At 32.8% G+C, this 16,464-nt stretch overlaps 1 protein-coding gene across 1 annotated transcript in view; it reads left to right on the forward strand.

Moving 5' to 3' along the window:
* Positions 1 to 16,464, forward strand: part of LOC103594608 (chromosome unknown open reading frame, human CXorf57) — a 66,948-nt gene that overhangs the window by 25,726 nt on the left and 24,758 nt on the right. The window contains exons 9-11 of the mRNA XM_008577844.1: positions 626 to 786; positions 1,575 to 1,750; positions 10,801 to 10,874. Coding sequence (XP_008576066.1) covers positions 626 to 786; positions 1,575 to 1,750; positions 10,801 to 10,874 — 411 coding nt within the window. The remainder of the gene's footprint in view (positions 1 to 625; positions 787 to 1,574; positions 1,751 to 10,800; positions 10,875 to 16,464) is intronic.

The raw sequence follows: 16,464 nt of genomic DNA on the forward strand, positions 1-16,464 counted from the left end.
CGCTTGGGAGCGTGGTGGCGCTCCCGCCAAGGGTTCGGATCCCACATACAGACCAGTTCCCGCTCACTGGCTGAGCGAGGTGCAGAGCAACACCGAGGGTTGCGATCCCGTTGCCGGTCCCGGTCCAGTACGGGGGCAACACTGAGGGTTGCGATCCATTGCCGGACACGGAAAAAGACAAAAAAAAAAAAAAAGAGAGAGAAACGTTGAAATGCCAAACTGTTGTCATCTAAATATTGGCATCCTCTTGTACATCATAATGCTAGCAATATGTAAAATGTGGTTGAAATAATTAAAATGTGTTTTTCTATGCAGTGGCTAGGTAACACTTTATAGTTTGAAATATGATATATAATTTATATTCCGTATGCAAAATTTCTGTTGCAAATGAAGACTCCAGACTGGAAGCCTGTATCACAATTTAACTGATAAGTGTATTTTGCCTATTTTACAAAAATTACATAAGGGGATGCCAAATATAAGCAAAGTCTCACAAAATGAAGTTTTAAGTTAATGTTACAAGTTTATAATTTCATGTTGTGAAATTACATTGCAAATCTAATTCTTATTTTTATCATTTCAGTTCTTTAAAACTTACATTTTCCTTGGAATTACTCTTTTGCAGTTGAGTCGCTCTTGACAGCTCTAAGTGAAGTGAGGAAGGAGATTGAAGGCTTGCAGTATAGGGAACAAAAGCGCATTGCAATTCAGGGGATAATTACTGTTATAAAGTATATTCCCCCTAGTGGTGCAACTGAAAGTGCCTCAGCATCAGAAACACTCCGGGTATGGTGCCAGAGAATTAATAGTATATCTCAGAAAGCACTGTGATCATAATTACAACTGTACCTTGTACATTTTATTCAGAACATACATGTATTGACTTTTAATGATATAAACCTAAGAGAAAAAATACATTTTAGTTTTTTGTTTGTTTCTTTTTTCTGTCATTTATTTTGGAGCAGACTAAGGTAATAGCTGCAGCCTCTGTTATTTCCCAAAACCCTTAAAACTTGGCATCTTGTTTTTCTTTCTGCATAATTTTAGCTTATCATGATTGTCTTAAACTTCCGGGTAGCATATATGACTACATTGTTTTCCTGTCTTTTGTCCAGGCTAGAACTACAGGAAAGCTTCCTCAGGAAGTTTTTACCTTTATATCTGACATGGTAGTTTCACCCACGTTCTATAAGAGACAGCAATAACTCTTATAGGATAAATGGTCTAATAGAAGAGGCCAATTCTGGAATCTAGGCACAATCAAGACAAATAAGTTGGTTTTTTTCCACGAGTTTATTTTTTACAAACTGTGTCTAGGATTATTACTATTCATACAAAAATAAATATTTTATCCAATTTTTCAGTTATACTGGTATAAGGAAGACTTTATCTTCCTTTTAAAAAATATTTTAATAGGTAGATTTAATCATCTTTATAAAAGCACTGTTAAGATTGCAAAGTTTTGCCACAATGTTAAGATTATGAAAAATGGGTAAACTAAAATTATAGTCTTTTAAGCGAGAAATAATTTTTGTGAATTAATCTAAAATGTTTTCTCTGAATTGTTGGTTTAGAATGCTAACCAACCCTCCACATCCCAAGCAGCTAGAAGAGAAAGTGAAAGTCAGAAAAGAGATGGTCAACAGCATCAAGATGACAGGCCTATGAGTTCTCAGTGTTTTCAAGCTACATCTGCATGTTTGTGTCCAAGCAAGAAAAAAATAATTCTTCAAGGCCCATATGCTAAACCGTAAGTCATTTGTATTAAGTACAGTATACGCAAAGCATGTTTTATCTTTTGATTCATCTCTACCCTATAAAATAAGCAATTATGATAATAGCTGTATTAGTTTGCTAGGGCTGCCATAACAAAGTACCACAAATGAGTGGCTTAAACACAGAAATTCATTGTCTCACAGTTCTGGAGGCTAGAGTTCCAAGATCAAGGTGTCGACAAGGTTGGTTCCTTCTGAGGACTGTGAGGAAGAATCTGTTCCCTGATTTTCACCTAGCTTCTGCTGGATTTCTGGCAATCTTTGGCATTTCTTGACTTGTAGAAGCATCACCCCACCTCTGCCTTCATCCTCACATGGAGTTCTCCCTGTGTTTTTGTCTGTGTCCGAATTTCCCCTTTATATAAGGACACCAGTCATATTGGATTAGGGGCCCATCCTACTCCATATGACCTCATCTTAACCAGTTATGTCTGCAACCTATTTCCAAATAAAGTCATATTTTGAGGTACTGAGGGTTAAGACTTAAGCATGTGAACTTCATCATCAACCTGTAACAGTCAGCCATCTGGCTCCCCAAATTCATATTATTCTCACTTGCAAAATACATTTATCCCATCACAACATCCCCAAAAGTCTTAAAACATACCAGCATCAAGTCTACTCCAAAATCTCATCTAAATCTTATCTAAATCACGTATGGATGAGACTCAGGCTGATTCATCTTGGGGCAAAATTTTTCTCCATCTGTAAACCTTTGAAATCAGACAACAAGTTATCTGTCCAAAATACAATGAAAGGACAGGCATAGGTTAGACATTCCCATCCTGAAAGGGAGAAATTGGAAGGGGCAAGGGTATGACAGGTCACAAGCAACTTCAAACCTAGCAGGGCAAATTCAGTTAGATTTTAAGGCTCAGTATTATCCTCTCTGGCTTGATGCTGTGTCCTCTGTCCAAAGTCGCAGCCCCACTCTGTCAGCCCTGGGTCGTGGCCCCACACTCTGGAGCCAAAAAGATAGCCTCACCCTCTGGAATTGGAAAGGTGGGCCTGCCTTCTGGAATCAAGGAAGTGGCTTGACCTTCAGGGTCATTCTTCCCTTTTCATGAAAAATAATACCTGTTTGCAGCCAGATATCTCTGTCAGCTCATTTCCTGCCTGTAGAATCTCAGAAGTCTGACAGCTTTCCTTCATTTTATTTCATCTCTGTCCCCTTCAGTCCAAGCTGGCAGCCCTTCTGCTTTGATGGTTGATTGGATCCATAAGTCACAAGCCTCATCTCTCGAGCAAATGGTTGTCCAGCTACACCTTTGATGCTCTCTATGGAGCAATCTTTCTCATTTTTTACAATATGGATAGTGTAGTGGATTGAATTATGTCCCCCCGAAACTCAGTGAAGCTTGAATTGTATCTCCCAAGTTTTATGTATTAGAAACTTAGCCCCCACTGTGGCTGTTAACAGGGTGGAAACTTCTAATATGATAATTGTTAACAGGGTGGAAACTCGCTAATATCCGAATATAGGGGCCTTGAAGGGGTGATTGGGTTGTAGGATGTGCAGTAATGAATGGATTAAAAATGGTGGTGAGGGACGTGGTTCTGAAGGCTTTAAAAGAAGAGAGTCTCTCTGCTCTCTCTGCTCTCTCTGCTTCCACCACCTTGCAACGTGAGACCCCTGAGTCACTGTCGCCACCACCAGATGGACTTTGGACTTCCCAGCCTCAGAAACTGTAAGCAATAAATGTTATTTTTTCTTTATAAATCACCCAGTTCCAAGTATTTTGTCATAAGCAACACAAAACAGACTTAATACAGATAGGCTGAGAATTCCAAATCTTCACATTCTGGTTAACAATTCCCTCTTCAATTGATGTTTCTCCTCTCATATTTTACTATAAGCAACACAGAGAGAGTAGTCCGTGCCTTCGACACTCTACTTAGAATTCTCATCAGCTAAATATCCAGGTTCATTGCTTACAAGTTCAACTTTACATCTAACAGAACACAATTCGGCTCAGCCGTCTGCCACTTTATAACAAGGGTCACCTTTCCAGTAGCACATTTCTCATTTTTGTCTGAAACCTCACCAGAAGCACCTTTTATATTCATATTTTTAGCCACATTCTGTTCATGATGATATATGTATTGTCTGAGATGATAGAAGCTCTCTCTATAGCTCTCCTCTTTTTTTTTCTGAGCCCCCACCAGATTTTCCTTTAAAGTTCATATTTCTACCAGTAGTCTCCTCAAGGAAATCTAGGCCTTTTCTATTGTACATCTCAAAACTCTTTCAGCTTCCACTCAATACCCAATTCCAAAGCCACCTCCACATTTCAAGGTATTTGTTACAGCAGCATCCCACTTCCCAGTACCAAAATATGTTTTAATTTGCTAGGGCTGCTGTAACAAAGTACCACTAACTGGGTGGCTTAAAGAATAGCAATTTATTGTTTTACAGTTCTGGAGACTAGAAGCCAAAGATCAAGGTATCAGCAGGGCTGGTTCCTACTGAGGGCTGTGAGGAAGAATTTGTTCCATGCCTCTCCCTTAGCATCTGGTGGTTTTCTGGTAATCATTGTTGGTCCTTGGCTTGAAGAAGCATCACCCTTATCTTCAACCCTTTGCCTTCACATGGAGTTTTCCCTGTGTGCTTATCTGTACCCAAATTTTCATTTTTTATAAGGATACCAGTTATATTAGACTAGGAGTCCACCATATTGTAGTACGACTTAACTAGTTGACTTAACTAGTTGTTAACTCAACTAATTACATCTCCAATGACACTGTATTCAAATAAGGTTACATTCTGAGGTATTCAGGGTTAGGACTTCAACATATGAATTTGGGGGAACACATTTAACCCATATTTTATATGCCATACTCAGCATGGGCTAATTGAAAATGAGTTTAAAACAGGGAATTATTTTAAAAATAAGCATTTTAATTTTATTTAAATATTTTATTTTAATTTAAAACATTATAGCTTACATTTGTTTACCAATTGTTTGAGCATGGGTCTTTCCTACATAAACTTCATCTATTATGTATATGATTATCAGTTTTGGTTTCTTTAAAGTGTCAGGAAACCCCGGACACTCATAAAGCAGTTAGAATGCAGAATCATTTCTGATTTTAAGATTTTTTTTTTTTATCTCCAGTCTTTTATAGTAGCTGTGCCCAATTGGGCGACAGTTTTTGGTTGTAAATAAGTGAATTTATTAAGAGTGCTAGATATAAGGTCATATTATGCCTAGGTCATTATGATATTATATCTAAAAGTTTGTACAGTTTTTTTCTCTGTTTTTTAATTTTTTTATGTTCTCTATACAAATCATGTATTCTGCAAGTAATGGCAGTTTACTTCTTCCTTTTCAATTATTTTTGCTTTTTATTTGTTTTTCTTACATTATTATACTGGTTAAGTCCTCCAGTACAATGATGAATAGAATTGTGGCAGGGAGAATCCATGTACAGTTTTGATCTCAGAAGAAAATTTCTTAAGATTTCACCATTGAGGAATTTGGTGAATAATTTATATCAGGTTAAGTAAATTTTCTTCTAATCCTAATTTGCTTCATTTTTCTCATAAATGTGAGTTGAATTTTGCCAGATGTTTATATTGAGTCTATTGACTTACTATTTTTTACCTTTTGTTCTTCTCATGTAGTTAATTGTTGATTAATTTCTTGAATGTTAAATCATCCACGGATTTCTATCATTAATTTTACTTGTTTATGATGTATTATCCTTGTCATACTCATATATTAGTAGATTTGATTTTGTGATATTTTGTTTAGCATTTTTGCATTCATGTTTATTACATAGATTTTCTCTCTTGTAATACCCTTGTCAGGGTTATATATCAAGTTTATGCTGGTCTCGTTAAAAAGAATTGGGAAGAGAATGTGTAAAATTTGTGTTATTTCCAAATGTTTAGATAGAATCTCCAGTGAAACCATCTGGGTCAGAGGTTTCCTTTGAGGGAGCGTTTTGAATAAGGGACTCAATTTCTCTAATAGATTTTGGAATATTCATGTTTTCTATTTCTCCCTCTGGCAGTATTGTTTTTCAAAGTATTTGACATTCACATCTAAATTGTAATATTTATTGATGTAAAGTTGTTTATAGTAGTGTTTTTATTGTTTTTCATCTTTTTGTAAAATCTATAATGATGTGCTATTTTTTGTTCCTGGTACTCATAGTTTTGTGTTTGGGGTCTTTTTTGTTTTCCCCCTGGATCAGTCATCCTGTACTTTTCTTAGCTACTTAAGCTAGATTCTTAAATTATTGATTTTTGGTTCTTCTTTTCTAATATATGCATTTAATGCGATAAATTTTTCTCTAAGTACTGCGTACTACTTTATCTGCATTCTACTTTATTCTCAGTCAGTTAAAAACACTATTTTAGTTTCCAGTGTGATTCTTCTTTGACTCATAGGTTATTGTGAAGTATATTTTTTAATTTCATGAGGATTTTCTAGTTACCTTTTTGTTATTTTTTCAACTTATCTCCACTCTGGAGAGAGAAAATATTCTGAATGATTTTCATTTTCTGAAATTTGTTAAAAGACTTTCTTCAGGCAAACATATGATCAATTTTGGTAAATCCTTCATATGTACCTGAAAAAAAGTTTTAATTCTGTAATTATTGTGTGTACTATTCAATACATGTCAATTAGGTTCAATTATGTTAATTGTGTTGACCATATTTTTTATATACTTACTGATTTTTGTCTGTTTTTTCCATCAGCTAATTGAGACAGGTGTGTTAAAAATTTCCACTGTGATTGTAGATGTATTTCTCCTTTCAGTTCTGTAAATTTTTGCTTCATATATTTTGAAGTCGTGTTACTGAGTGAATACAGATTTAGGATTGTGATATCTCTGTGATACATTGACCCTTTTGTTATTATGAAATGTTCTTTTTTTCTCTCTCCCAATTTTTTCTGCTTTAAAGTCTACTTTGTCTAATACTAGTATACCTATGCAAATTTTCTTTTGATTAAGTTTTGTATGGCATATATTTTTCATTTACTTTGAACCTCTTACTTTGAACTTCTTTCTGTCTTTATATTTAAAGTTGTCTCTTTTAAGCAATATATAGTTGTTTTTTTAATCTGATCTGATAATCTTAGTCTTTTACTTATTTATACCATTTACATTCAATGGTATTAATGATATAGTTCTGTTTATATCAATATTCATACTGTATGTTTAATCAAATAGTTTTCATTATTCAATTTCCCCTCTTTTATTTTGATAGTTACATAATTTGTGGTTACCCATATTATTTGGTGGTTACCTTCAAACATGAATACCTGACTTATTATAAATACAAATTATATCATTTTCCTGATAATACTGGAACCTTAGAACACTTCAACTTCATTTATTGCCATTTTATTACTTTTATCTTACATTTTAATTCTATATATATTTTAAACTCTATGAGACATGATTAGTATTGTATGGTTAGTATTCATTTATATTCATCCACATATTAATTTCTTTATGTGCTCTTCATTTCTACCTTGTATTTCCATGCTTCTCTCTGAGATTATTTTCCATGACTGAAGAATTCCCCTCAGCATTTCTTTTTAATGTGGCTTGCTGATGACAGATTCAGTTTTTGTCTGTCTGAAAATATCTTCATTTCTAAAAGATATTTTAACAGTATACAGAATTCCAGGTTACAGGGTCATGTGTTGTTTTTTACTTTCAGCACTTTAAATGTGTAATTCTACTGTTTTATTGTATCTACTGTTCTTGTTAAGAAGTCAGGTGAATGTCTTATAATTGCTCCTTCAAAAGTATTGTATCCTTTTTCTCTAAGTGCTTTTAAGATTCTTACTGTATTTAATTTTCAACACTTTAAATAGGATGTGCTGAGAAGTGGCTTTCTTTGTTTTATACTACTTTGGGATTGCTGAGCTTCTTGAATCTGTAAATTTATGTCTTTCATCAGTTTTGGAACATTATCAGCTATTGTCTCTTCAAATATTTTTTCTTCCCCATTATCTTCTCTCTCTGTGATTCCAATTACACGTTAGCACTTCTAACTGTGAGCAAATGTTTCTTACACTCTATTCTGTTTTATTCATATTTGTGTGTGTGTGAGAGAGAGACAGAGAGAGAGAGAGAATATGTATAAATAAATAGAGAATTTCAAAAGAGAACATCTAAAAGAAGAATCAAGTTGGCTTCCTAGAATTGAAAAGCAGAGTAGATGAACTTAAGAACTGTGGTGCAGTAAAAAATATACTTTATATTTGTCCCTGGTTCCTGGCAGAGAGTTTCAAAAAACACTTGGAATTTCCTTGTCCATCTTTTCCTCTGTTTTCTTGAACATATTAATCATAGTATTTTGAAACATGGCCTTTTAACTCCAATGTGTAGATTACCTGTTGGTACAATAACAGCCAGTATAACTATTTAAGAGCTTGTGTGAACCAACATTTTAATTCAGATTGTAGATAGTCAACTTAAGGGATTCCAGGTGCTCTCTGTTAGCTTTTAAAATGCAGCTGAAATCCATCAACTCACTGAAAAATTAGCAATGAAGAAATAAAATGTAATAAATGGGACATTAAAACCTCTTCATTTCATTCTGTCGGTAGTATTTACTCCATAAACAGAGAAAGTGAAGCACACCAAAGTTAGATGAATCATTAAAAATTATTTTTAAAAAATATCTTCAGTATCTTCTCCTAAGAAAAGGGGAAGGCACCATAGGAAAGATTTTTAAGGGGGCCGGCCCGGTGGCGCACTGCTACAGTGCACCGCTTGGGAGCGCGGCGGCGCTCCCGCTGAGGGTTCGGATCCCACATACAGACCAGTTCCCGCTCACTGGCTGAGCGAGGTGCGGGCGCAAAACCGAGGTTTGCGATCCCGTTGCCGGTCCCGGTCCGGTACGGTACGGGCGCGACACTGAGGGTTGCGATCCGTTGCCGGTCACAAAAAAAGACAAAAAGGAAAAAAAAAAAAGATTTTTAAGTAATGGCTGTTTCCTGAAAAGTATTTGCTGATTTGAATTAATGATCTAAAAAGACATTAGCATTTTTATCATTATAAACTGTTTCTAGTTTGCTTGTATTACCAACTTCATACAAAAAACTTTATATTCTTGTCCTTTTTGTATAATGTCTTCTGCTTATCTTAGGCAGAAGACTTTGAAAATATTTATTCACCTTACTGTATAGAGCATTTAAATATACAAAGCAAGATGACTTACATTACCTCATTTGATCCTCAACTTCCCTGTGAGAGAGGAGAGTATAATTATCTCATATTTATACGTAGGTTCACAAAGGATTATATATAGGATTTATATGTGTGTATTAAGTATTTTTAATGTCTTTGCATGAAAGACACTTTATACAACTATAATAATATTAACTATAATCCTGTTATAGATGAGGGAATGACATACAATATAATCTATATGATTTTTATCTGAAGTCAATAAATTGGTAATAAAGGCAATGTTAGAGTACGACTTATAGCCTCTGACATAATTTTTATAATACATATCATATGCATCTTTATCTTCCCTTTTTTAAGCCCTCTTTACCCTTTCTAACCTGTTACCTTCTAGTCTTCATTTTTCATTTTTTTTGTCTCTCTTTTTTTAATTCCCTCAGTTGGTACTCAAAGACATTGTATAATACTACTTCTGTCATTTAGCCCCTCACCTTTAAGACATTTATATCATACAAATGAACGATTTATGTATTCCATTGAGACTCTACAAAACCACTTTTTAAACAATTTGTATAATATAATGGCGATGCTAGTGTTTGAAAAACTATTTCTTCTAATTCATTCCAGATGAAAAAAAATCACTTTATAATCACACTTTTTAAAAAGTATACACATGATGCTTAAGCATCACAAAATACAGGTAATTTATTTATTTTCCAGTTATTTAGATTTATCTTAATGTTTTATGTTTATTAATTTCTAGAAATATGTTTTCATTAATCAAAAAATAGATAAACTACAACTATAAAGTTTTTACTTTCCAGAATTTTATAGTTACATGGTGCATTCGTCCTTCATGAGTGCTACTTCTTTTTAGGTTGCTCATAATTGACTATTGGAATTAAGAATACTATTACAACATATATATCTATTGATAAAATAAGTTGAGAAATATCATGTGGCATAATAATTTGTTTCAATTTATGCCTTTAGTTTTGGGAATGAAACAATAAGAAAATCTCATCACAGCAGTATGCTAAAAGCCCATAAGGTAGAAATCTTTGTAAAAGCGTGGCTCTCCTTAGCTTCAAAATAAGATGCTTCCCCTTTCCTCCATTCATTTTAGTTCAGTAAACAGTTATTGAGCAGCTACTATATGGAAATACAAAAACAAGTAAAATAAAGTCTATGCCTTTGTAAAGAGCTTAGTCTGATGGAAGAGACAGACTTAAAAAACCTGTAATTTCAATATAATGTGATGAATGCTGTGATAGAAGTTTATTCATGATGCTATAACAGCATATACAAGGAGCACTTAACCTTGACAAGAGATTAGGTGAAGTTTTGTTGGAAATAATGCCTGAACTAAATTTTGAAGGCTGAATAAGAGTTAACTAGGCAAATGAAAAAGATCATAGGATTGTACCAGACAGAAAGAAAAGCATGAATGTTTGAAGCAGCATGGAGCTTATTAAAAAACTATTAAATGAGGTTCGAGAGATAGACCAGATTGTTTTCCATAATTCTTGACAATGAAAACTAGGCCATTGCAGTAATTTTTAAGTTTCCATCACAGAGAATGAAAATATTTTCATTTTTAGTTGATATTTAATAAAGTTAAATGTTCCCTTTTATGCAATAATCCTTAAAAGAAAAGTTAAGTCTATTGCAGTATTTGAATTATATTATGTGTGGGTTTTTTTTTTATAATTATGAGTGTATTTAATGCATTGCTTTAATAAACTTAACCTGTATACTTTCTAAATTTATTGAATTAAAATAAATTCTGAATAGAACCAAAGAAGTTTTTTTTTTCCATTCAAGTCCCTTTTTTAACCATTGGTTATCTTTTTTTCATCCTTTGTAGAGTTGCTGTACCTCAGCCAAACACTTCTGCACAAACAAAAGGAAATAAACAAGGCATGCCAAGCATCTTCCAATGTATGTTGCTGTTTTATTATTATTATTATTATTATTATTATTATTATTTATGAAAACTTTATGGAACAGTATTCTATGCAGATTACTATTTTATTTGATTCTTCATTTTTGTGTCATACCTACCACTAGTGTGATATAAGTGCTTTAGGTAGATATATAGCTAGTTGTTTTTGTTGCTGGTTGTCATTTATATTAGCTTAGTAATGTCAAAAGTACTGATCAATTTGGTATCATCCCCAAAGTTAAAGTAACTATAAATGAACTTATCAGTTTGTTTCTTTGGTAGTAGTACATCTCTTCGATTAGCAGAAGAATAAAGTAGGAAATTTAATTTTTAATTGATAGTAGATATAGCTAAAACTTAAAAGTAAATTGCATTTTTTTTCTTTGCTATCAGTTGACTGTTTTGAACTTTGTGTTCATTTCTGAAATTATTTCATAATATGGTTTTGTTCTGTTAGGGTGTTCTTAGAGTAATTTGGTTTAAATCAGATTTTATAAGAGATCATCTCTCTGGACTATATTTTTAGCTCATATCTTCTTGCTTTTGGTGTTATTCTTATTTTGTTTTCATTCTCCACCTAGACAGAAATGATACTGTCATTTTATTCCAAACTGTCTTAAATTTGATGTCTCAATGAACCCTTCCAAAGTATTTTAGTATGATTTTTCTTGATTGTTACATGATATGAAATTGGAACATTTTGATCAATCCCATTCTAAAAATGTTTAATCTTTTTTTAAAAGTAATACCTATCTTGGCACATGAATATAGCACCTATCTGTGCTAACCCTTGCCTATTAGATTTATGTGGGTTAGCTAATAATAGATATTTATTCTTTTCTCATGTTATATTCTAGATAGACTGTTCTCTGAATATGTTTGAATATTTTGTCCAGAAGTTTCAATGAGCATTTTAGATGGTTTCATTGAAAAAAATATAATCTTGAGACTCAGAAAAAAAATTTTCCAATTAATCGTAATTGGAAATAGAGAAGCATTATTTAGGAAATAGATTTAAACTGGATTCTAAATTTTAAATGTGATTCTCTGCTGAATATCCAAGAAAGCAATTGAATTCCTATTCTTCAGTTTGTAAGTTTTGGTGATTAAAGTTCATAAAAATTTTTATGATTGCCTAAATTATCTTTTCTTTTTTGCCTTACAGGAAGTAATATGGTACTTCCCACATTTATATAATAATAGTACCAGCCATTTATTGAATATTCATGTGCCAAGCACTGTGCTGAGATTTCCATATACATTTTATCTCATAGGGAGTGATTATTTGAAATTAATCTCATATTTTCCTTCGTATTTCATACTGCTTTGGAAGAAACTTTTGTCTAGCTGCAAGTTTATCAATCACTTCCTAACTGATATAAAAGAGTAGAATTGATTGAGTCTTAGGCTAGAGATAGAAATAAACTCAAGAATAGCCTGCTAGACAAGTAGTAAAAGGAGAGATTGACTTCTAGTCATTGTGGCAGAATGAAAAGCCACAAAATGATCTAGGATCTGCGTCCCCCCCCCAAAAAAAAATGTAGAAAATGAGGGAAAACATTATAATATAAATATATGACCAAGCTCAAAACAAGAATGAAAAATCCCTAGGTTCCAGAAACAAAAAAGGAATGTAAATTTAGTACTGAGTAGGAACCAAAACTAAAACTGCTTAAGAGCATTTCAGTACTAGATAGAGGCCTTAATTATCATGGGCTGAGTTATAATAACCACATGGGAATAAGAGTCTAGACCACAATCCTGCTGCATGTGAAGAAGTAGAACTAATATAAAGTTGGGAGGTTATGCAAGGCCAGAAAAATCATGCCCATCTGTGTGGGGAAGTGTCAAAGTACTTCCTGCATCCCCTGGGCAATGGGTAGAAAAAAGCCACCTGAGAGAAATTGGAATCTCAGGCCTGTGCAGCATGGAGGTATGGTCACAGTTCACATGACTAAAATGGTAAGGACACTGAGCTAATGAATTAATGTGAATATCTCATCCAAAATCAGTGAAATCAATGAAATCAGTGACAAAGGCAAGTGTGAAACTGCCCTAAGGAGAGGCTTATAACCTTGGGTTACATCAGCAATCTGGTTACATCAACAATTTAAATAAAGGTAAACACATTATATTTTCAGATTTCAATTTTAAAAATTAATCCAGTTATAACCTGTAAATAAGAGACATGCTTAAGCAAAATTGTATAGAAAGGTTGAAAATAAAGGAATGGCAAAATATATACCTGACGTATACTAACCAACAGAAAGGTTGTGTAGCAATATTAGTATGAGATGAAATAGAATTTAAGACAAAAACTGTCAGTAGAGATAAAGAAGGACAAGATGGAATATATAGAATGATAGATGGGGCATTCCACCAAGATGATAACAATCGTGAACGTACATTCAAAGGTACTTCAAAAAGTTCATGGAAAAATAGAATTAAAAGACAATATAAATCTTTCCATGAACTTTTTGAATTACCCTCATACATCTAATATACAACATCAAAAAAGGTAAATAACCTGGTAGATTTTTAAAGGAGCAATTGACACACATAGCAAGTGTAATACACTCCTCTCTAAAAGTAATAGAGCAAGGAGACAAAAAATCATTAAAACACACACACACACACACACACACACACAATCACTGAAAACCAGTGATAAATGAAATCCTAAAGGAAGCCAAAGGGAAAAGAAAAAAAAGACACATTCCTTACAGAAGAACAAAAACAAGCATGATGGCCGGTTTCTCTTCAGAAAACATGTAATCCAAAAATACAGTGGAGCAATGCTTCAAAGTACTGAAAGCCAAAAAACTATAAACCTAGAATTCTATACACTGTGAATATAACTTTTAAAAATAAAGACAAACAGAAGCTGAGAGAATTCACCTACGCAATGAAAAATATTAAAGGAAATTTTTCAGGCAGAAAACTTATAATTCCTGATGCAAATTTGGGTTCAAATAAAGGAAGGTACAGCACCAGAATTAGCAACTATGTGAGCAAAATAAAAGATATTTTCTTATTTTAATCTATTATAGATGAAAAATAATAAGAATATATTTCGTGGGATTTCTAGTCTATATAGAAGTAAAATGTATTAAGAAAAAGTGCAGAAACTGGATGGGTTATGGAAAAACACTGTTGTGAAGTTGGTTTTTTTTTACTTTATTGCAAATACAAATATATTTATTGATTGTAATTTATTTGGTGATAAATTAATATTTTACATTTCTTCAGTCATATTTCATAGTATTACATTAGTTTGCATTTTCAGAATGTCAGAGTCTATTTAAGATTGAAAGATTATTGAATATTCAGTATATTTTCACATATATGTATATGAATGACATGAATTTGATTTAAAGTAAAAGAATATATAGAGAGAAAATATATGTATTTTGAATGTATATTAGCAATTTGTCTCAACTTATAGTTACATCATCTCAGTGATTTTGAAGTGATACTTCACAACAGCCAAATATCAAAGAAAACCATCTAGAAGTACTTCTAATTTAGGCTAGAGATAGGAGAAATGATAGGTGCTGAAACCCTTTTTCTGATGGGTGGTACTATATATGATTTTGCCAATGTTATTTGATTCTGCTTACTAGGGGGATAAAAGAGTGTTTTCCACCTGTCTAGCAAAGTGTTCCACATTTTGAATGAATCGATATTTAAATGAATCTGGAGAAGGCACTAATCCTAATGCAAAATATTTAGCATCAATAAAGAGTTAAAAAAAATAAGCAGTATTTCAGTTCAATGGCATTACCTACAAAAACCCCTATAATAGAAATTTTTTTCACAAGGAACCATTTACGATGAGTACCTATAACTGTCAAAGGAAAGAGTTACACACTTTCAAATTCTTCAAGCAGCATTCAAAACAATTGCTTTTCTATGAGAAAGCACATTCTTAACTTTGAAAATAAGAAATAAATTTTCCATTTTAATATAAGGCTGATTTGTGTATTAATTATCTAACCATTTATTCAATGTTTTTTAGAATCTACTATGTGGTGTGTACTTTTACGTAACTGATACTGATGATATTTCTCCTCCTTTTAAGTTGATCTGTATATAGGGAGAAATTGATCCATGGTATTTATTTATCTCTTCAAAGAACCACCTATTGGTTTATTTCTACATTGTTTGTCTATTTTTTTATTTGTTCAGTATAAACTATTATTATTTTATCACTTTCATTTATTTAGAATTTAATATTTATATATTTCTAGCTTTTTAAGAAGGAAGTTTAGAACATTTATTTTAGACTTTTTTTTCTAAAACCAACATTTAAAGATATAAAATTCTCTCTAAGCTTGGATTTAGCTGCTTTACAGAAGTTTTGGCAAGTATGTGTTTAATTTTCACTTAATTCAAATTATTTTCTAACTTCTCTGTGATTTCTACTTTGACCCATTGGTTTGTTTATAACTATGTTGTTTATTTTCCAAAACTTTTCAAATTTTCCCATGCATATTTCTCTTAGTGTTTCCTAATTGAATTCCAATGTGGTCAGAGAACTGCTATATAGGATTTAACTCCTGTTAAAATTTATTTATTTATTTTTGTTGAAACATAAATGATTATACATATTTGTGGGGTACAGAGTTGACTGTTGGTGTTTGTGTACAATATGTGATAATCAAATCAGAATGATTATAGTATTCATCATTGCAAAATGTAATCATTCTTTGTGTCCATTAACCAATTTCTCCCTAACCTCTCTCTCTCTCCCCTTCTCTCAAATCTAGTAATCACAGTTCTGATCTCTTCTAAAATTTCAACACATTATTATTGTGATTGTTCTTTCTTTCTCTCTTGTTCTTTCTTTATCTTTTTCTTTATTTTTTAGTTCCCACTTATGAGTGAGGACATGTGATGTTTTTCCCTCTGTGCCTAGCTTATTTCATTTAACATTATTTTCTCCAATCTCATCCATGTTGCTGCGAATGGCAGAATTTCATTCTTTTTATGGCTGAGTAGTATTCCATTGTGTATATATAACACATTTTCCTTATCCAGTCATCCGTCGATTGACATTTTGGTTGGTTCCAACTCTTAATTATTGCAAATAGAGCTGTGATAAACATGGAATGCAGGTATCCCTTCAACACGATGATTCCATTCCTTTGGATATATACCCAGTAGTGAGATTGCTGGATCATATAGCAGTACTATCTATAGTTGATTGAGGAACCTCCATACTGTTTTCCATAATGCCTGCACTAATTTCACTAATTTACAGTCCCACCAACAGTGAAGAAGGGTTCCTACTTCTCTGGATCCTTACCAGCATTCGTTATTCTCTGTCTTTTTAATAATAACCAGTCTAACTGGGGTGTGATGATATCTTAGTATGGTTTTGATTTGCAATACCATGATGATTAACGATGTTGGGCATTTTTTCATGTACCTGTTGGCCATTTGTATGTCTTCCTTTGAACATTGTCTATCAGCTCCTTTGCCCATTTGTAAATCAGATTATTTGTTTTTTTACTATTAAGTTGTTTGAGTTCATTCTATATTCTGGCTATTAATCCTTTGTCAGATGTGTAGTTTGCAAACATT

The sequence above is a fragment of the Galeopterus variegatus genome, unplaced genomic scaffold (genome assembly GCF_000696425.1).
Source record: "Galeopterus variegatus unplaced genomic scaffold, G_variegatus-3.0.2 Scaffold1587, whole genome shotgun sequence".
Classification (NCBI taxonomy): Eukaryota; Metazoa; Chordata; class Mammalia; order Dermoptera; family Cynocephalidae; genus Galeopterus; species Galeopterus variegatus.